Here is a 24,241-nt window from a genome sequence, read left to right on the forward strand (position 1 = left end):
ATAAATGAGATGTCTACAGTTTTAAAGCCATCTTTCCTCAGTATTTCCATCTGTATACTATGATGGTTCTTCAGAAAAGCAACTTAGTAAGTATATCAGAAAAACAGATTATAAAATCTCTAATTTCTTTAACTTTAATAATTTTAAAAGAGGTTTGATCTTCCTTTTAATTATCTTCCTTAAAAAAGATAAAAATTATAACATGGTAAATTAAGAATTACTGATAATAAAATACTTAAGAAAATTAATTCCTCTTGTGTGCCTTTCTATATGAGCAGTTTCATAGATTACCTCAGAAAGACAAATTTGAGAGCTTCAAGTCAAGACAGTGAAGTAGAAAAATGCTATGCTCATCTCCTTCCATGACTACATTAAAATTACAACTAAACTACAGAACAATCATCACTGAGACTCTCCTAAGGTCTAACTGAATGGAAGTCCTAAAACTAAGGACATACAAAAGAATCCATCTTGACACTGGCAAGAGGGGTGGAGATTCAGAATGGGCGGGCTCCACACCATGTGGCAATTAAAAATTGGGAGGGCAATCTCAGCTGCAGAGATCCCCCTTGAGGAGTGATGGATCTCTGCCCTAAACCAGGCTCCCCAGCCCGGGGTTCAAGTGCTGAGAAGAGAAGTCCCCATAACCTCTGGCTGTGAGAACCAGCAAAGATTGTGGCCGAGTGAGATGGAGGGCTGGGGGAGTTGCAGACATTTCTATTAAAGGGTGTATGCCCAGACTTACTCACTGATAGACTCACTCACTCTGAGCTCCAGCAGTGGAGCAACAGCTTGATAGGCACCAGGAATATATGGAGAGGAACTAAATTGTCTGGTTTCAAGGCCAGGGCTGGAGGGGCAGCTTTCTCCCAGACAGAAGTGCTGGCAGAGGTCACTCTTCCTTTGTTGAGCCCTTCCCCAATCCAGTGTACAAATGAAGCAGGGCGCCATATCTGAGTCTCCATTGACTTGCCTAACATTATTTACCAAGTCCTGGTGATTCCCTGAGACCCCACCCCAGCCAACTGGCAGGTCCATCCAAGCCACTTCCAGTGGCTTTTCCAGACACCAGAGTACCACCCAACCACCTCCACAATGGCACGCCCAAAGGGCAGACTGGGCAAGCACTAGAGCCCTGCTAAAGCAAATGCTGTTCCACATGGTCATTCCCTGCACAATAGCTCCTCCACTGCAGTCACAGCCAGTTCTCACAATTAATCAGCCCAAGGGTCAAACTCTCCCATTGACATGATAACAGCAATCAAGGCTCAATTACAACAGGAGAGTACATACAACTCACACAAGGGACACACCTAAAGTATCTGGCCCAAGTGACCAGGGAGACTAAGCCACTGGACCCCACAGAACGAATACTACATAAGACTGGAAGATGTAGCAGATCCTCCTAAATCACAGAAACAAAAACAGGAAGATAGCTAAAATGGAGAGACAAAGAAACATGGCCCAAATGAAAGAAAAGAACAAAGTTCCAGAAGAACTTAAAAAAAAAAAAATGGGGACAAGCAATCTACCAGATACAGAATTCAAAACACTAGTTATAAGGATGCTCAATGATCTCAGTGAGAACTTCAATGAAGAGATAAAATCATAAAAATGGAGATAGAAAACAAAAAAGAACCAGTCAGAAATGAAAAATATAACAAATGAAATGAAGAATACATTAGAGGGAATCAACAGATTAGATGAAGCAGAGGATCAAATCAGCAGTTTGGAAAAGAAGGTAACTGAAAACATCCAAGCAGAATAGCAAAAAGAAAAAAAAATCCAAAAAAATTGAGGACAGATTAAGGAACCTCAGGGACAACATCAAGTGTACTAACATTCATATCATCAGAGTATCAGAAGGAGAAGAGAAAGAGCAAGGAATTGAAAACCGATTTCAAGAAATAATAACAAAATCTTCCCTAATCGGGCAAAGGAAATAGACATATAAGCCTAGGAAGCGTATAGCGTCCCAAAGAAAATGAACCCAAACAGGCCCACACCAAGACACATCATAATTAAAATGCCAAATGTTAAAGACAAGAGAGAATCTTAAAAGTAGCAAGAGAAAAGCAATTAGTTACCTGATTTCTCAACAGGAACTTTGCAGGCCAGAAAATATTGGTATGAAATATTCACACTGATGAAAAGCAAGGACCTAAACCAAAATTATTCTAGAATTGAAGCTAGCAAAACTATTATTTAGAACTGAAAGGGAGCTAAATAGCTTCCCAGACAAGAAAAACCTAAAGGAGTTCATCATCTCCAAACCAGTATTACAAGAAATACTAAGGAGACTTCTTTAAGAAGAAGAAGGAAAAAGATATCCAAAATATAAGAGCGACCACAGCCAGTGCTGTGCTGAGCCAGGCCCCTATGGGGAAAAGTCACACTGCAGCTCATAGCCATGCTGGAGAACATCACTAACCTACAGCCTATGAGGGAGGGCTTCCAGTGGTACTTAAAGATGAAATGTGGCAGCTGCAGTGAGATTTCAGAGAAGTGGCAATACATTCGGCTGATGGACAATGTGGCACTAAGGGAGGTCGTGGCAATGCCTCCATGTCCAGAAGTGCAAGCTGTGCACAAAGGAAAACTCCATCAAGATTCCAAGCAGTACCATCAAATATTACAATGCTAAAGACAATGAGAAGTTCAAGATGATAGTAGATTTTGAATGTCAGAGCCCTGATTTCCTGCCCCATATGAGGAAAGGACTTCAGAGATTTTGCAACTTGCCCAGAATTAGTAAGCCATGAAACTGAAATTTGAACCTAGGTCTGTCTGACTCCAGAGCCAATGCTCACTCTACTTTATTGGTGCAGCATTTTTACCTCACAACAAGCCTGTGAGGCTGGGATTGCTGCTGAGTGTATGGAATTTGGGACAATCTTTAGTGACATTAATCTGCAGGGGAAGAACTGGACTGACTATGACAAAAAGGCTCAGGAGTCTATGGGAATCTATGAGGTCACCTACCAGTTTCTGAAGGGCTGACCTTTCTGCCTGCATGCTTGCTTCTAAGAACTTGAGAACAGACAACATGGCCAAAGCAGCAGAGCCTACTCATCCCTGACAGCTGTCCAAGCCCTCGCAGTCTACATGCTAGGCTCTGTCACAGCTTCTCAAGCCCCACCAATATAGCATTTGAGTTATAAAAAGAATGTATATACACACACACACATACATACACACACACATATGAATAGTAAAATGGCAATAACTACATATCTATCAATAATTACTTAAATGTAAATAGATTAAATGTTCCAACTGAAAGACATAGGATGGCTGTATGGATAAGAAAACAAACTCTCACATATACTGCCTACAACAGACTCACTTTAGATCAAAAGACACACACAGACTGAAAGTAAATGGGTAGAAAAAGATATTTCATGAAAGTAGAAATAAAAAAAAAAAGCTGGGGTATCAATTTTTATACCAGACAAAATAGACTTTAAAACAAAAGCTATAACAAGGGACAAAGAAGGGCCCAGAAACCCCACTTTTGGATATTTATCCAGAGATACCCAAAACACCACTTCAAAGGGACATGTGCATCCATATGTTCATTGCAGCATTATTTACAATAGCCAAGATATGGAGAAAACCTGGGTGTCCATCAATGGATGAGTGAAGATAGAAAAGGTGGTACATATATACAGTGGAATATTACTCAGTCATAAAAAAGAATGAAATCTTGTCATCTGCAATAACATGGATGGACCTAGAGGATATTGTGCTGAGTACAGTAAGTCAAATAGAGAAAGACAAATCCCATGTGATTTCACTTACATGTGAAGTCTAAAGAACAAAAATGAACGAACAAAACAGAAACACACTTGTAGATACAGAGAACATTTTCATGGTTGCCAGATGGGTAGGGGGTTGGTAGGACGGGTGAAAAAGGAGAAGGAATAAAGAAGTACAAATTGGTGTTTACATAATATTTATAGGGATGTAAAACTGTAGCATAAGGAATACAGTCAATGATATTGTAATAACTGTGTGGTGTCAGATGGTACTAGATTTATTGGGGTGATCATGAGTCATATAAATGTCTAAACACTATGTTGTACACTTAAAACTAATGTAATATTATGTCAATTATAATTGAAAATAAAAAAATTATTTAAAAAATAAAATAAAATTATATAACGTAATTTTTAAAAAGTACAAATATGTAGTTACAAAATAATCATGAGGATGTAAAATACAGCATTTGGAATATAGTCAATAATATTGTAATAACTATGCATTGTGTCATCTGGATACAAAATTTATCAGGGTGATCACTTCGTATGGTGTATTAATGTCTAATCACTATGTTGTACATCTGAAACTAATATGATATTGTATGTAAACTGTAATTGAAAAAATATAATAAAAAGACAAATTTACCATTATGAACATTTTCTTGCTCTGTAGGATAGTTTCTCACATCTGACTTATAAAATCAGTAATAGAAGTGGCAGCTAATGAGATTCGGCACTTACCAAATTGGTCTTCCAGGGAAATAAACATTAGGGACCTCTTTAGTGTCACATTTCAAAAATTCTTTTTTAGGTGTTATATAAACTTGTTTATACTAAAAGCAGAAAAGAGGAGAAACTATATTAGCATAGGTAATGCCAGAAATAATCTGTATAAACTACCATTGCTGAGGTTTTAAAAGTCACAAGATAAGGGAGAAGTCTATGAGCGACTAAGAAGAGAGTAGGCCCATCCAGAGTAAATTTTAATTTAGAGGGAGAATTACATAGAATATGATCACAGAATAGAGTGAAATGATGCTATGAGAACAAAGCATATAATTCTTTTAAGACCTTCAAAATAATATTTTTCAAAAATCACAACATAGCCTTATCATTCCACTGTATGTTTAGCACAATAAATGGAAATCTGCAGCACCTGGGTTTAGTATCCTGTGGTTTAAGTATAATAACTATTATACTGTGGTTTAAAGTATAATAACTATTATTTGTATGCAAACTACATTCATTACCAATATTGAATCACTACTTCAAAAGATTTTTTGAAATATCTCGAGATTCTGCAATCTAAATATATTTTTTCTTTGTGGTAATAGAGCAATTACTGATAATATCCATGATTTTCTGTGGAAATAAGATCCATATTATGTCCCAGGTTTAGAAAAAGCATTAGAGGAATATTTATGAAATTAATGGGAATGTAACATTTCTAAGTCAAAGTCAAATAACCTTCAAGAGAACATTAAATATTGCTATTGGGTCTAGTTTACCAACACCTCAAAGGATACAATAATGTACAAAAAAGAATTCATATATTTCACACAAGCAATTAGGAATGGATTATTATAATCACAGATCTGTGTACAGAAAATCTAGACATAACTCTCCTAATAATAAAAACTACAATTATGATAATACTAAAATATACATCAAATATTTTGTTAAATCCAGTATGGAACTGATGAATATGATAATCATTTTTACTATTTTAAATGGAAAGACAAACATAAAGGAAACAAAACCATATTTTTTTCATTTATTGAAAAAGCTAATTAAATCTAGCTATTAAAAGAGATCTACCTTCTCAAACACTAATCAAAATGTTCCAAAGTAAACTCTAATCTGATATCTGAAACTAAATTCCCATAACCATTTCTTCATGACTGATTCTTTTTGGCCCCTGTAATGTTGCCTTAATAATAGGATTTGTGTCATGACATACCCTAATGCCTACACATACTAAATGGAAAGCAACATGAAGAGAATATGTCTTAGTCATCTTTGTGTTGCATAGAATAGCACCTTGCACACCTATACTCACTCTGGAAATATATACTGAACTGAACATAGTTCACCCAGTGAACATACACTAAGTACCTACTATGTGCCAGCATTGTGCTAAGCATTAAACAAAGCAAATGCTATCCTCTCTCTCATGGAGATAGATGCTTGAAAGCTTCATTGCCATAAATAATATAAGCTAAGTGCTCTGATACTTGAAAAGAGGCTTCCATGGAATGTTGGAAGTGCACCATTAGGCAGTCAAGGAAGCTTTTCTGCAGGAAGACATTTATGCAAAGTGAGCCCTAACAAATGAGAAAGATCTAGGCAGGTAAAGCCGGGGTGCTTCGTAAAAATATCACAATGTATTAGTAGAACTAAAAGAAATGCAAAGTAATAAGAAATGAGCATGGAGAGGAAAAGATCTCAGATGAGGCTGGAAGAATGTTACTGGATAAAATCATACTGTCTTGGAGCACATACTAAGAAACCTGTCCTAAGAACAAGGGGGCAGATATTGAAGACTGAAAAGTAGAAGATGGACATAATAAGTAGGTTGGCTTTTAAGAGAGATAACCCTGTAACATAAAGAAAAGATGGTATTGAGGAAAAATTTGCGTTTTATCAGTCACAAAATTGTGGATTTGACACTAAATATGTAAAAAAAAAATCAACATATACTTTTAAATTCTTTTTAAATGACTGTAGGAAAAATGGTAGTTTAAAAACTGATGCTATAGCAGTTGTTAATCTACTTGCCCCAGCTCCACTAACCATGCAATGGAGTGTCATCCTATTAGTCCTCCTAGTGCATGGCGCTTCCCTGGTGAAAAGAGAAATATTGTTTCTGCTCATATTTTCCAACCAACAAAAGTCCAATTAAAAAAGAACACATAGGTATCTTTTTTTTTTTACCTACTTTTTATGTCATACGAAATTGATGCAGATAATGTTGAACTTTCGATTAACTTTATATTCCTTGGTCTTTTTAAGGTAAGAATTATATTTTTATGATAAAAGTAAAATATCAATAACAGGACCTAGAATATTATAGGCAACAAATATTTGTAGAATATATGAATGAATTATATTAATTTTTCGGGGGGAGGAGGGATGATGGCTCTTTTGATTTTCTTTTTCCTGGAAGGTTTTGGGGAAAATTTCCCTACCCTGCATTTAAATTGCAAAGCCTCCTCCGGTGCCTTCTTTAAATGTCTTCCTTATAGTTACAAGCCCTTTGGGGAATATTAAGTTAGTATTTATTTATACTGTACTATGAATTAGGAGAGCTTCATGGTTGCCTCCGGATTCATAGGACACATAGCAAGTTTGAAAGGAACAGCGGTTTGTGAGATGGAGAAGAGATGCTTCAGGGAGGTAGGGCAGCAAAAAAGGAACAGAATGTGATAGAAGCTTTCACACTGTAAGAATTTTTACACTTAAAGAAAAAAAATTTGACTTATCCATCCTTTGTTAAAATGATAAAATTATGTGATTCTATAGGAAACAGGACGTTGTTCATGTGGAACAGATGACACTGGCCATTTTTGACAGTACAACTTATTGCCATTTCTGGTTTTAGCTGTAGGAGTTATCAGATGGGACAGGCTGTCTTTCTGATTCCATATCACAGGATGTTGAGCTATCATGCAGTACACCATAATATTCCCCCTTGTCCCAATGCCCTGGCTGTACTAAATTGTAAGTAAAAAGTGAGGATATTTGGCATAACAAAACTTCTGATAATATAACAATATCCCCTAAATTTGGAAATCTCTCCACTTTATACAGTTCCAAGCAGTCTGATTAAACCTAGTATTATTATAAAGGTGTTATGACACAAACAGTCCCATTTTTTCAAAATTGGTCTGCATCTCACAATTTGTTAGGCTGTCATGTAAACAAGCTTTGAATACAACTGACCTAGGTCGAAGTGCCAGTGGACAAAGTGAAAAGCCTCCACATCTACTTTGGCTCATTAGGCCAGAATTTTATTGAACATAAATATCAACCCATGTCCTGAAATGACTTGGATGGTGCATGAGCTAAAATTTGTGTCAAGGCTTGATTGCAGTTTGAACTCGGAGAAGATGTACATTGAAGTATTTATCAGTTCTTTCATTCTGCTACTATTTTTCAGAACATATATACATAAAGGACTTCAGAAAACCAAAAGTTTTTTTTAACGCAAGGCTCTTAAAATTTGGAAATAGCAGATTCATGGAAATTAAAATATCTTAATGACAAGGAAGCAAGTAACTGCATGACTAGGTCATTGAGAAAGAGGAACATCTACCCAATTGTGTTCACAAATACATTCTCTTCTTCCTTCACTACCTCCCTTCCTCTCTCACACTCTTTTGCCCCATCTGCCACCTTTAATCTTAACTTCATTCTAAACAAGTTAATTACAAGAAGAAAACTAAGGGATTTAGTATAGGTGTGTCTAAAAAAAGTCCTGATAGATTTATACTTTATCCCATTTCTCATTTGCCCAGAGAATGGTCACCAGCAGCACCTGCAGCTGCAGTATTTACTCTGAGATAACTCACAGATTACAGACTTAATCTTACCCCCAAATTTTGCTATGGAATATCTTGCTTTTATTATTATTGTTGCATCACTCTAGTATATCAATAGTCTTTGGACACAAATGACATCATTCTATTTATAGCATTCTGTTTTTAGTAGTGATATTTCCATTTACAAAATATAGTAATTCTCGATGACTGAAAATGTCAAATCCTAGAAAACGCAGCATTCCTACATGTGATGTTAACATCGCTCTCGAATAGCTGTTAGCCTAAGATTCATTTGATGAATCCGATTTATGTATACATTTCTGTTACATTAGGATTAGAGAAAAGTTCTGTTTAGAAATAACTCCTAGAACAGTTTTTACATTTTATTTTCACATTGAAAACCAGTCAGATTTGCTTCAGCTTCAAAGAGAGTATTAATGTAAAATTAAATTAACATTGGCAGCTGGCTGCATTTTTTTCCTAAACAGGATACGGGTTAAAGAATATACTGAATCCTAATTTTAATCTGTTCTTAAATAAATACATAAATATATAAACGTTTAGTTTTTCTGTCACTAAAACCTTTAGACAATAAGCCTGATCATTTTAATAATCTTTATCACAAAACTTATTTTTATCATGACCATGAATTAAGTGAAAATGCTCAATGTGTGAGGTTCTATGCTGAAATCACTTTTCATTTAGTCTTTATAAAAGTCAGTGTATTACTAGATCCATGTCTTGCTGAATAGAAACTGAGTCTTATATCAAACGTTATAGCACTATAATAATTAAAAGTAAAGCAAATCCAGGAAAATTTAAATATACCTTAAATCACCCCAATTTAGAGGATACTTGCCTTTGCCATCACTTCCCTTTATGATTATATTTGCACAGAATTCTTACATGACACATCTTTTAAAATAATCTGAACTATGCCTTTTATTATGCCAATAAATAGTTGATGATTGTTACAAAGTTTTTATCATAAAAGCATTTTAAAAAGATAGAATAACTTTAGTATTTTTAGTAATATAATTTTATATACAAAAATGTACACTGTAAGTACAACATAGGAAATATAGTTAATAATATTGTAAAAACTATGTATAGTGCCAGGTGGGTACTAGGATAATTGGGAGATGACTTCATAAATTATGTAAATGTCTAACCACTCCACTGTACAATTGAAAATAATATAAAATAATATTGAATGTCAACTATAACTGAAACATAAAAATAAAAAAGGAGAAAATGTGCACTGTATTCTAATCATGTTCGATTTCAGTTAATTGTCTTGCTTCTGTAACTGGCTTTAGTCATCAATATTTGATTTACGTACTGGCTATGTGATCATAATGAGATTTAAGAACAGTTCATCCATCCATCTTATTTTTATTTCTGTCACTCTTCTTTCTCTCTGGTTCTCTAATTTTACAGGTACTGTGGTAGATATCGATTATTTTAGTTCTCTGGTGTGTGTGTGTGTGTGTTCATTCTTCTAGTAAAGATTCTCATATTTCCTCTGGAGAACTGCATTTAGGCCTGCTTTGGTCCATGTGGTTTGGATGAGGCTAATGCTAACTCTGCCCTCTTGAGGAGACCTGGAAATTTTTTGTCTCCCTTGTGAAATAAGCTCTTAATAAAATCTTTTAAATTCATTAAATGAGAATAAAAAATATTGGAACATTTTCCAATAAAGCACAAAAATCAAAGAAAAAAAGAACAACTATAAAAAGTTACCCTAAAAGATTTTCTTGAATATATTAAAATCTAAATATAGGAAGAGAAAGAAATTTGGAGTTTTTATGTAATGAAGATTCACATAACAACAAGAATTATAGTCATTGTGGAAAAGCTGACATGATCCTCTATAAAAATTAAATACTCAAATTCAACTTAATATCACAGATTCTAGTCACTATTTTATCTCTTAATGAGGTTATTCATGTATGACCTGATCTTCATTAGGTACTTGACTAGGGAAATAAAATTACTTGACCTCAATTTTTGAAAGGGAAAACAAGATGGAGAGATCAGATCAATCGAGTCGTCAATTATCCAACAAAATTTACCTTTTGTAATGACTATCTAGTTAGCAACTAAGATGGACTATTAACCAGAATCCTTGACATAAATTAGTTTTAAACTGTATTTCCCCTTTCATCTCTTACATACATCAATGTAAAATACTTTTTAAATCAATAAATTGTAAGAAGAAAGATGTTTTTTATCTTCAATACTTCAGAAGAAATTTTCAGTTATGTCTAATTAACCAAGATTCATTAAAACTGGGGATATTCTGGGGACAAAATTCCATTAGGAATATTCATTTGGAAGAGCCCCCTGCCTTCAATGAAAATATAAACAGTGAACAAACATCAGTAAAAAAGATGATGGAATTTTTATTGGAATAAAATAGTCTTATGTAGATAGGAAAGTACTTTTAAATGTTCCAAATTATGAGACTGTGCTACAGCTTGATAAGAGATTATCTTTAATCTCAACAAAAAGTATGATAAATCTTAAATCCTTTCTTTTGAACACGCGTATTATTTTCACATTTTTCTAAATAGTGGCCACTTTCAATATACAACTGTTCTCAAATGCTGCTACCTAAAGGTTAAAGTTGGGTACAGCCTATTAATGTCCAGCAACAAAAGGACAGCAACTGAAGATTTATAAAAATCTATCATCTTTTTTACCTGAATATTAATTTACATATTCATTTATCGATCTGAATGTTTCCAAAGAGAAATATAGAAGTAAACCATTAAATCATTAATGAATATTTTATCAATGACCTTAGCAAAAGAAAGCAAAATTAAAAAAAAATCAAGAGTGACTTACATGTGTACCAGAATAATACTAACACTAATAATAAAAATTTAAAACATGTCTTACAAGTCATTTTAGAAATTAAAAGGTTTAAATTATTTATTGGGTGATTAAATACTTAATATTATGATATAGCCAATTTTTTTTCAGTGTACTATGGGCTGGGTACAAACTAATATTTCTAATTTTGATAAATGGTCAGTAAAAGTCATTCATACAAACTTGTTAAAACAATGAATGAAAAGAAAACTTGGCCATATGCAAAGATACCGAACACACTCAGTCCACAAATATCTTGCAGAAGGCAAATGTCCAGGTCTAATTCAGATAGTTAGCATTACCCAAAGAAAGACAATACTTAAATGTAACTGTTAACCTACCTAATGTTTTCGTAATGGTGCTTTTAGTAACCTATAAGAGGTATACAATACAATGCAGTATTCTTAAACTTACACAATGTTGCATGTCAACTATATTTAAATTAAGCTGGAAAAAAATTATATAAACTTACAATTAAATAAATTATATTAAACGCAAAAGTGAAAAAAATGCATAAGCATTTTTCAGTGTCTACTCATCATTGCCCATAAAGACTAACAATATCTGGAAAACAGAAGCATTTTGACCAACAAAAACGTATTCTAGGAAGAGACTGGAGCTAATTCCCTAGAAGAAAAATTAATTATAACTCCATTGACACCATCTAAATTCTTTCGCTATAATTATACATTCACCAAACCTTTTAGTAATAATTTCAATTTCCAGACACTTCCTATGAAGGTATTACCTAATATTGCCTTTCAGAAATCAATAAAATATTGCTTTTATTTTTATATTCTTCTGAGTTAAAATGGGTCTACTAACCAAAGCCTGAACATTTTTTGGTTTCAGCACTCAAGCACTCACAAAGAAGCCTCTGCAGAGCCCACTAAAACACAGTTCATGTAGGGAGTCCATCACAAAACAGCAGTTCTTTTAGTTGGAAGTTATCTTGTGTATATGTATAATAATCAGTAGACAGAAAGCTCCTTGAAGGCAAGACTGTTTATCTGGATTCATTCAACATCAAAGCTCAATGCCTGGTATAATCAGTGCATATGTATTAATTGAATGAATAAAAGAATTGTTTATCTTTAAAAATTAAGATTAAATAGTTTATTAAATTAAATATGAATAGAAATGTTTTGAATATAAAATTTAAAAGTTTGTATGTAAAATAATTGCCACTAAACTTCAATCTAGCTTATGCTTCAGCACTGAAAACATTAATAAATTCATTTTAACATACAGTGTGTGGACGTAACAGCACTTGTAATTTTATTGAGCAAATTGGTATGCATTAATAAGCCTGCTCCTCGTTCTTCCCATTTGAATTTTTAAAACATTAAAATTGCCTGTCTCATGAAATATCGTCAGAAAAATTTTCACATCTTAACATCAAAATCATTTACTTGAAAAGAGGTGATTTTTGATTTTTAATGTGTTTAAAATAATATCAACATAGTTAATATTTAAAATACGTACTCTAACACCTTGGAACCCAGAAGGCATGGGCTCATATACTACCTTCTTGTAGACTTCAGTATGATTTCTTGTAGACTCAGTTTCCTTAATCCTTAAAATGGCAATAATAATACTGTATCCTCATAGAAATGTTGGGTCATCACGAGGACTAAAAATAAAATCTCAGTAAAGGATAGGCAAACATCAGGAAGAGCATCTGGTAACTGAATTGAGTTATCTCTTATAGTTCTAAACAGCCACGCGCATTTGTTGCTAGATTTGTGATCTTAGAATCATGTCATTAGCTTGGAGAAACCATTTGTTTTATGTGCAATGGCTCAATTTTAAGCTTCCCTTTGACCCTTGCAAATGTTATCAGCTGATTTAGGCAAGTATTGATAAGAATGAAAGCTAAGACTCAATGTTTTTTGTAGACTTTTTCTTTGTAGAAAGAAAAGCATAAGAGAAATCAATCATTTCTTTATAAACTGATACTTGAGGTGGCTGTCATCAAGACTCTGAAGAGAAGTGCCTTTATCTGCACCCGGAGCATTCATCCCAACACAAGTTTTCGCTTATAACATTAGGCATTGTAGAACCAAGCTTACTTTTAGCTTATACTTTTGCTCCATATGTATAATGTTCAGTCATCTTAATTGCTCAGAAATTCAGATTTCTGAAGGGCAAACACCACAGAAAAATGTACTATGTGAATAATGATCACAGAGTTATGAAGACACATTCATAGATGGACTGATTAATTGAAGTAGTTGAAAATTCCATTAATGTCACTAATAGTTATTTAATACACAATCATCAATGTTAATAATTAACAGTGTCTTTATTTGAATTTCACATATGGAAGTCTATTAGGATCTGGCTCTATGCATTTGAGTTACTAAAATATTAATATTGGCCTTCTTAATCTTCCTAAAATCATATGGTTTCTGTTTAAGATGTATAAATAGCATTTTCAAGTTTGCCTAAATATGAACCTTAATGTATTAATTTATATAAAGCTAATTCAGAAAACAGAAGATTTTATTTATGATTAACATTCCAAAAGGCAAGGGTATTATCCAGACCAAATGGTCCTTGAGGTAGAAACTTTAAAAGGCTCATTTAAAATTCTACAGTTCATAAATCATAATCCATAATTCATAATTCACAGTTTTGAGGAATTTATAGTCATAAGAGTCAAGCCTAGAAACTTGAGGTGTTATCTGGAAATACAATAATAAATCATGAGGAAATAATATGTTATTTCCCAGAAGATCATGTTTTAAAAAAACAGTGAATGTAGTAGTAATATTTATGTGAAATCATACATTTTTATGGTTGCCAAAAATCACACTTATAGATGGTAGCATTTATTATAGAGAATATTATCCCATTACATTAGAAAATCTTAACACTACTGACAGTGTCACATGGCATAAGAAATACACATCGCCAGTATTCCTGAAAGTCAAATTTCAGAGTCAGTACATATGGTGATATATGGACTATGAGCATCCAGAGATCTTCAGTATTGAATTGTTATAATTATATTATTTATCAAAAAGTATAATTTTAGAGTTTTCATGTAACATTTAAGATTTTCTGAGTTACATTAACTAATTTTGAATGAAGGGAGAATATATGCTAAGTTTTTATAAAAGCTTTTACAAAATATACTGAATTACCTTTAGAGGAATGTAAACATTTTGAATACTTAACATAGATTCCTAGTATAATGACTACAGTTGTCATAATTTTACTTTCCTTCTCATTTCTCCCCAAGAGTGAATATTTTATTAACATTGCTTTTGGTGAAGAACTTTGGATCTTGTAATGGTATCTTCTATTTTTCACTGTTGGAATTTATATTCAGTAATTTAAAATTGACTCGTATGTATTATTACTTCAATGTTATTGAAAGTAACAATTGAAGGCACTGGTTTTTCATGAAATTTCTCTCAGGGCAAGCAGAATCTTTACTCACCATTTCTCAACTTTCCTTATTTAATCTTTATTGCTAATGCACTGACTCCTATCTTATTGGCACTTACAGCAATCACATCTGTTATATTAAATGTTGCCCCAATTATTTCTTCTCCAGGGATTAATGGTATTCCATTCAGGGGATTTTCATTAGGTTTCAGAAACACACACACACACACACACACACACACACACACACACACACACACAAATATGGCTGTAATCCAGACTATGTTTTTACAGAAAGTAGCTAAACCTAAAACTAGAATATGTTAATTGTTGTTTAGAAATGATTTTCATCTATTTTCTTTGCTGTGATTGGTTCAGAATTATACATAGCTAATGAATTTATTAAACTACATATTAATAACATATATTTTAGAACATCTTGAAGAACTTGTCACAATTTTCCTAATTGCAAACTCTTAATTTATAAATGGCTATCTCAGTTCTTTTGATTTTCAGCAATCTGTTTTCCAAAAGTCAGCATGTCGTTCAGTAGCTAAGGACATAGAGGAATGCATACGGTTTTCAGGTGTTTGGGTTCCTGGAAACTGCAGAAGGATCAATCTGTAGCCATTTAATAAGTATATTTATGCATTCACACATACAAATATTCAATACATTTCTCTCTCTTCTAACTTTTCTTTCTTTCTTTTCTTACTTTAGCTTTTCTTTTTTTTTTTTGTAAAATGATCTAGAATGTTTAAGCTTGAGTAAACAATAACATACAATAAAGTCTAATTAAGGCCCTAGAACTTGTCAAGTTGTCTCCAAGTGGGCCACCAACACAGAACCACTGTGTCTTTCCTGTTGAGAGCCACTAAGCACTAGGAAGTCCATTTGAAGTCATATTTTGGATTACACTTAAGAATAAATATAAGCATGTAAACCATAAAACTAGTTTGTACTATATTTTATGAGTACGTTATTTCAAAAATCATATCCTTAATTCGAATGATAAGGTAATTGCAGGATCAATAAAAAATTCATTCTTAAAGGCATTTGACCAAACTTTTGGTATACAGTATATACCAAACAGTAAACACTGGTAAAGCCTAATATGGAGACTGTAATAATGCTATTGCTTGAGGGAGTTAAAGAAAGATGAAGTTTAAAAATTAGATTGTCAGACTTTCAATCCAACAAGTGAATTGTTCACTCATCTATTTGTTGCTTTCTCCTCTTACACATTTTCTTTTCAAAAATCATTCTCTTGGTTGTTTCTCCTGTTTAAATCATATCTTCCTAACAATTATGTTCACTTTCCCCATACTTTCTTTTTTTCTAACAGTAACAACCTAGCTATTGCATTATATAAAATTGTAACAGGTGGTCAAGTCATTACACAGTATTTTCACAAGCAAACAAATGTTACCTAAGACTGGCAAAGACTTAATCTTCAAAGAGGCTCTCATTTCCTACGCCTGACAGGATTCATTGGGTGCAACAAATACTGTAAATATTGCCCTATCTGAGTTACAGTAAGCTTTCCAACTGTCATTCAAATGTCAGAGCCTTACACACATGGAAATTTACACATTTTACTTAAACAAAAGATACAATAAGAGAAAATTATAAATTTTAATTGAAAATAATGAAAATAATTTATAATCAGTGAAAAACAATTTGTTATATAAAACCTTGGCACAAGTTTAAGCATCAGAGATTATCTTATGAAGAAACAAATCTAGTCAAAGAATTCATAGATTTAACTCCAGTGAAATATTATTCACTCCATAAAAATATTCTGTCTTGCTTCTAGGTAGATTTTAGGATGATAAAACATTTAATTTGACTGGAGGGTAGTGGAGGTCCTGCAAGTTAATGAATTTAACATATATATATCATATGTCAAACTCATCTTCCTTAACATAGTTAACCACTTAATTCTATACACACACACACACACACACACGTGTGTGTGTGTGTGTGTGTGTGTGTGTATAGAATACAAAATGTTTCCCTTTATATGAAAGGCTTTTAAGACCTGTTTGTCAGAGAATAGACTAATCCATGTGAACAACTATCTTCATCCTTTGTCATTTACTTAAAAAAAGAATATTTTTTAGAGGAACAGAGCCTCCAGATTTATGTTCAGTTAGTCAAATCAACCCTAAATACAAAATATGGGAAAGAACAATCAGGAACATATATTTTAAAATTCTGTCACAAATAAGTTTTTCAACTAGAAAAATGCTTATGATCTGCTATCAATGCTTATTCAAAATCACATGGAGTTATTCTCTATTGAGTATGAAATTGATTATACAAACGATAAGAAAAAAAGAACTCTTTTTTTCCCCACAATGCAATCAATATAATGCTAAAAGAGACCATTTAAAATTACCAAACCAAGTGAAAGAATATTTTGAAAGAGAATGAGTACAAGTCTTCCCGCCTCATTCTCTTTCCTGCCTAAATGAGCTATGTTCCCAGCTTTTCGAAATGTTAATATGAATTATGCATAAAAATAGAAAAAGATGAAATTCTTCTTCCTCCTTGCAATTGACAACTGAAGGTGGAATCATAAATGACTTTTCTATCTCCATGATTTCTTAAATAAGTAAAGTTGCCACTTCCTTCTTCTTGATCGCTTTATCTCTGATCTTATATACCAGGACTGGCTTTTCCACCAACTTTAATTATTTTCCTATATTCAAGACTGCATTGTCTAAGAGCAGTAAAAGATCCCAAACACAAAAGCTGCATAAACCTTCCTTCCAATACTCAGAACTGGTATATGACTGAACTAGAGGGAGAATTCAATGGATAGGGCCATACATATAAGCTATATGAAATTAGTGCCTGGACACAGATGAATTCATCCTTTGAGCAGGCTACTCTGTGCCTTGACTTCTATAAAGTGGTTTCATAACAATAGCAAACATTTGGAACATAAAATTTGCAAAGCACTATTCTAAGCACACCACATATATTTATTGATCCAGCTTCACAAAACCCAATGAGGCAGGTACTATTTTACTCTTTAGTTTAGAGATGAGGAAACTAGAAATATTTAATAACTTGCTAAAGATCACAGAGCTGATAAGTTGCTGAGCTGGGATTTTAACCCACACACTCTAACTCCAGAGACCATACTCTTAACCCTTACATTTTATTATTTAGAAGGCTCAGGAGATAAGTAAGACCTCAATGGTTTCACCTGTAAAAGACATGCTAGATCAGAAGTCAAATATTCAAATGTTTTTGGAGGTTAAGCAGTACCAAATAATGAAGCATACTGTCTTCAAGACAATGGGGCTGATGGGGGCTGTGGAAGCTTGGAAGAAACATGCCCCCTCTAGAGAGATGGGTTGTTAATTCCACTTCCACTGATGGCTAAACAAGTCCTGTGTATTTTTTAGCTGATTTTGACTTTTCGAAACAAGCTGAGAATCAAAGTTTCTATTTTAAATATCCAGATGTTTAACATCCTAAATAGGGCAAGGCCAACTATGTTTGAGCTCTGCTGGTGAGCCAGCAGCTCAAAGTTCCTCGCCCAGGTGGGTTCTAGCGTGCTCCAGAGCCAGTGCCCTAATGCTCCTCTGTAATACCCATGTGGCCGTGTGGCAGTGTACTCTATGGTCGTTTCTGATGCAAAAAGTAAGGAAATGATGCTATGATTTAAGACATAGGACATGAAGTGAAAATTAAGTGGTTAACTATGTAAAGGAAGATGAGTTTGCCTTCCACAACACAGTAATTTTGCCTTTTTTATTTAAAGCTATGTCTGTCCCTCAAATATGGCTGGATTTTAAGGATTTTAAAAAACATTCTTTATGATTTTTCCATACGTAAGAATGATTTTAGAATTCCAAATAAATTAAAAACAGATTTTCTTTTTCTTATTTTCTTTATCTTGGGAATACTACTTTTGCTTTTACTTTGTATTTATACTTTGAATGAGCTAACCAATTTGGCTATACAAATACTATTTACTAAGTTTTACTGTCAGCTTTTATTTTGTGCATCAAAAATGCTCTAATTGATCTTTGATTTTCTTTCACGATTTCTCTCCTAGTATTTCCACTTTATAAGATTTAAGCTTCTATAGATATAATTATCTCTCTCAATTTAAACTATGCATTTGGCATACTCAAAACAATACAGATATTCCTTAAATTCTCTATTTCAGAAAAATCTCTCTAAATAATTTTAACTATGATTTCAGTCATAAATTTATAAGTATATAAAGGATCATGTATATCAACTATACACTATTTACATTTCTGAGGGGATTATGAATTTAGAGGTCTTTTTTTTTTCATTTTCCTATACTTAGCAAGTGAAAGATAGATGGAATTAGTAATTGTAATAATAAATGCAGAATAATTGAAATGCAAAAATCTTGTAATCAGTTTCTCTCTGATGTACTTTAGCTTCTAGTTGACAACTGAGAAGGATAAAATCTTTGGGGTTAAATTCATTAGTTTCATTGGGATCTTCTGAAAAGGATTTATTTTGCTTTGAGAGGGCATCAGCAAAACCAAAGCACAGAATATTAGAGCTGGATGGGATGCTAGATAAAACATACACACACGCACGTGCGCACTCTGCAAGTCTTGTCTCCAGAGTTATATTCAGTATACAAAATATTTCTCAGTTACTACTCTTCCAGGAGTTTGTGTTATTGTATTACAAGGCTGCATGTCATCACACATCTGGCATATGCTTACACAGAAATGTTGCACAAATGTGTATCATAATATTTATTCAAAACATCTCAGAGAAAGATAATAGTTATCAAGATTATGATAATTCCCTTAACTAGATTTTCTAAAACAAAACCTAAAAATGGCAGCATTTTTTTTACTTTCTTAAAAATAGGCCTTTTGAGAGCAAGGGAAAATAAATATTATGCTTGTTTTAAATGCACGTTGTAAAACTACTGTATAATTGCTTAAGCTAATTTTGTATTTTGGTTTACAAATTATATTATTCTGTATAAAGTGATATGAAGTCCCTACTACAAACATCTTGCTAACGGGAACAGCATGTTGAGCAGGACTAGTGCCAAACTTGGACACAAAGAATTTTTAAGTAACCCACCATCTAATAAGAGGTGCCTGTAATTGGAGCCAGATCTCACCCCCACTGATCTCTAAAAAGTCACCCCTTTGATCTCTACGAAGTAAGAGATTACAGAACCCCTATTACTATCTGGTAAATAGATGGGAGAAGAGCAGAGGTAGAGTGGGAGTTGTTATGTCTTGTGAAAAATTTTACATTACTGGTAAAAGGCAATTCTCTCTCCTCGCCATGAGAGAGAGGAAAAATACTACCATGCTGTTGCCTGGCTGGATATCCACTTAGGTAATAGGTTTACTCATGTGACTCAGGCCTCTGTGAGCAAGAGAACATTAGAGAGAGACATCAGGGAGGGTAGACAAAGGGGCAGGACTGGACTACCTACATGCCCAGAATTTGGACAGGGAAGATGTGTGACTTTTTAAGAGCCATAGGGACACTGAGAAGGATGAAGGACTTGAGTACTTCTGCTGGCAGTTCACCCAAGAGTGCTGCCTACTAGACGAAGGGTAGATGAAGGGACCCCTGCAATATGGTGAGGGCTAAGAGGACTATCGGGTCAAGTTTCCAAGTGATCTCCTACTCTCACATCAGGGAATTGAGCATTAGGAAGGCCCCGCAGGACCCCCCCACAGAGCATGCACATATTTATCCCAGAATTGAACAAGCATTTTTAACTCTCATTCATAGAGAAGGTGAGCCCTGAAGAGATGAGGCATGTGAAGGCAGATAGATCCTTCTCTTCCCTTACCACTCAGGTCCCTCAACCATGGTCAGATTTGTGCTTGGGAAAGGAGACAAAATAAAATTTTGACCAAGTGTGAGAATATTTTTACCTGAACTGGGCTTTTAATAACCAAATTCACAGAAAAATTGAGTAACATACCCAAAAATACTGTCAGTGGTTAAAAAAGGGTCTCAGGACAATTGAAAGATTAAAGAAAAAAAAAAAAAACACTTTATATTTAAACCTCTCATTGAGTCGAAATTCCTCACTAAACTGAGGTTATACTGATCCCCGGGCTAGTGTTAGAATTATTTTATTTTATTTTTTAATGTATATTTGGAGGAGAGGTAGTAAAAACCAGGGGTACAAATCCTTCAACTGGCCAAAATAATGAGAATTTTAAGGTATACTGTTTAGTTTTTCGGTTGAAGTCAGAGCCTAAGAAGACTGAAACAAAAACAGTCCTGCTCTAATCCACACTTCATTCAGGCACCACACTACTCACTTACTTATCATCTTACAAATTAATAACCTAAAGACAACCATCTTTAAAAAATTAATGCTTCAAACCTTAGGGCCTGAATAGGTGGGATTTAAATAAAATCTATCACTGTTTTAACTGAACCCAAGGGCAACAGAACAAATGAACTGGCCAGTATCTCGAGCAGAGAAGATGCTATCATCACACATTTAACTATTCTGTTATACTAAATAGAATTAATGAGCAGAAACAGAAGATAGATCCCCCAAACCAGTGGCTTGAACAAAAGCGAAGTAGTTTATTTTGCTCTTATTTCAGTGGCTTCATTGTTATCTTTCTGCTCCACCATCCTCTGACTCTTATCCTCTCCTGATCCAAGAGGGAGTTCTGAATTCTCAGTATCGGGATGGAGAGAATGGCAGAAAAGCCAAATCACTTTCTTTAATACCATGTTCTGAAAATGGCATCCTTTCCCTCCATCTCACTGCCCTGAGCTTAGACACATGTCTGCTCCTTCTTGGCTGTCATGGCCCCAGCTGAAGGTAAAAGTTCTATTATTATAGAAAGAGAGAATATGTAGGGAGGGCAACTAGCAGTTGCTAACACATCATTTATGTGGTAAACTTAACTATACATAGATATAGCTATATCTAGGAATTAAGTAATAAAAGTATTCTGGGCAGTCCAAATAAATATTACAAATCCATGTACTAAGCTTAGTGTACTTTATTCACATATGATCCCTTCATATCTCCAGTATTAGTTTTTATCCTGATCAAAACATTTCAATTATATAGCATAAGCCCATAGTTGAAAAAGCAGCAACCAATTATAAGAAAGAAGAGATAATAACAGAAGATATACTAAATTATAATTAGCTTTGGTAGCCTAAAAGGAAATCTGATTAAGAAAAAGACACAACTCAAATAGCACAGAAATCTAGAAATGTTTAGTATAAGGCATATGCCATTCACTCATCATTTTAAACTACAAGTATCACTGGAATAATAAGTTTATTGTAAGCTTTCAAAAAGCCTGTATTCTTTTAAGGAAGACAAGGCTAAATGTAATGCAGTTTTGGAGTGGCTAAGTTAAGTTAATTTCTATGCTTATAAGCAATAATCATCAGGCATTTGGAAAACTCAGCTCTCCAGAAAAATCCGTGCTCTATTTAAGCCAGATAGCTGAGAGTTTAATTGTAATGTCTTCTTGTGTGTATTAAATGTGTTAATCAATAAAACAATTTTTATGTACTTAAACATACACATTTTTTAAATTGTGAGGTTGTATATTGATTGCATTGCACTTAAAGAGGACTGCAACTTTTATTGAATATCAGTAACTATGATTCATAATCATTTTAATAGATATGTTCATTTTACCCAGAAATGACATTATAATTTGTCCTAATTGTTAACGCATTCTAAATTACCTTAAACTTGTTGAAGTCAATATTCAATGAAAAACACTATAAACTGTACTATTTCATAAACACAAGGCAACTTTATAAAAACTAACTTTTAATATTAACTTAGAGTAAAAATTTTTATTAATATATTTTTAAATGACTATCTCTGACCATGTCCTTCATCTGTACTAATAAAGTTAAATTTATGAGTACTTAAAAAATCTCTGAAAATTCTAATAGGTGGCAAATATCATGCGATGATTAATGAAAAGAAAATGACTCTTTTATTTGTACATCCCTGACAGAATGTCTTGTGTGATAATGTAGAAAAGTAGGAAATATTTTCTGACTGAAATGGTGGTACTTATGATATGAAAATCATAATGAAGTCAAAAATATAATAATTATTAATTCAGAGAAGACACAAAAGTAGTACATAAAAGGAAAAGTAATCATAGATGTGAACAGCATTTACATAGTTGTAACAATGTAAATACTTGATATTTATCTACAGCAAAACTATGACTCAACTCTATTGACCAGTCTGGGAACAGAATGTAAGTGACAGGGGCAGGGAGAGAAAAGGGGCACAAAAATTGATCTTCTGAAGTGGAAAGTTAAGAATTCATTTCTAAAACTGAAAATTAAGAGGAAGTAATGCAAGAATGTAATGTGAAGACATGAAGGTAAATGCTAAATGAATCATCCAAAAGAAGGAGAAGTGGCGGCCTTAATGGCAAAGGGAAAAGAGGACAGGGATTATTGTTTTATGGGCCATCTTTTAAATATATCTGACCTTTAAAACTAAGTAAGAACAAAAGTAAAGAAAGTGAGAGGAGAGAAACTTAATACATAAATGCTGGGCAAATCTAGCTAAGGTAGCTTGGACAGACATTGTCACATTTTGATACTTCCTGTGATTTGCAACAAGTTATTCAATCTCTCTGAGCCTTGGTTCCCCTAACCCCACCTCTGTACAATGGGATAATACCTTCTTCACAGAAGCATTGTGAATATTTAAGATTATGTTTGTAAGCACATAGTATCTTAGTTCTCTTCTTTTTTTTCCCCCTGAATTGTTATTTTTTGTGTAATGGAATATCAGGGTAGGACATTTTCTGTTGCTATTTTATCCAAAGTTTCTACACCAATGTGAATGAGAGACATATCCCCATTTAAAGATTTCATGAAGAAATGGCTGAAAGCCAAATTCATAACTTTTGGATAGATCAAGGATATCAAAGATGGTTAGAGTTGGAAAGGTAGAGGTTTGTAAAGACATTTATTTGGAAAGAGTCACAGTTGGTTTTCATTCCCCTAAGGAGAAAGTATTGCTGGAGTCAGGATCCATGCTCCTTCTCCTTGAACCTAGTGAGGAGTTTTCTATAGGATAAATTGGAGAGCATAGTATAAGTCTCCTATGGCTGACAGTCAGGGAAGGATAGTGCCTGACTCACTTCTGAAAAAGCAAGAGTGTCCAAGGGCAGATGATAGATGATGACGGTGATGATGATAACAGTAAAAAATAGCATGGACCCATCTGTCCCTTGTAAAATGCAGACACTGTTCTAAGCCCTTAATGCAAATTACTTTACTTAATTCTCATAACTTCATTAAGTGCGTGAGCATGCTGAAGGTCACACAGGAAGAAAAGGGCATAATATTGGTTTGAGAAAATTTGGCTCCAAGAGTCTAAGTGTCTAAAAATTATGCTGGGCTAATTCTCACTTGAAATCTTTGAAAATGAAATAGTACACATTTGTGTATTTGCACGACTGTGGCATACTAAGGAATTCACAGAATATATTTTTGTCAGGGAGCTGGTAAGTGTTAGAGTTGGGTTGTAAATCCAGGCCAGCTGGAATGTAAAGTCCAGGCATCGTAAGCTCTATTAGAATTGGATTCATAATCTGCAATCAGAGGATAATAGTATTTACTTTATATAGTATTTTTGTTTTGCAAAAGCAG

At 33.7% G+C, this 24,241-nt stretch overlaps 2 protein-coding genes across 3 annotated transcripts in view; one reads left to right on the top strand and one right to left on the bottom strand.

The window, feature by feature from the left end:
• ADGRB3 (adhesion G protein-coupled receptor B3) overlaps positions 1 to 24,241 on the bottom strand; it is a 659,277-nt gene that overhangs the window by 437,778 nt on the left and 197,258 nt on the right. The gene's annotated exons all lie outside the window — the stretch shown is intronic.
• On the top strand, positions 1,704 to 3,000 carry LOC107196729 (UPF0587 protein C1orf123 homolog). The gene is given in 5 exon segments (XM_015600236.1): positions 1,704 to 1,741; positions 2,374 to 2,537; positions 2,540 to 2,566; positions 2,569 to 2,706; positions 2,855 to 3,000. Coding segments are annotated over 5 exon segments (513 nt in total).

Source organism: Pteropus alecto, unplaced genomic scaffold, assembly GCF_000325575.1.
Source record: "Pteropus alecto unplaced genomic scaffold, ASM32557v1 scaffold7, whole genome shotgun sequence".
Taxonomy (NCBI): Eukaryota; Metazoa; Chordata; class Mammalia; order Chiroptera; family Pteropodidae; genus Pteropus; species Pteropus alecto.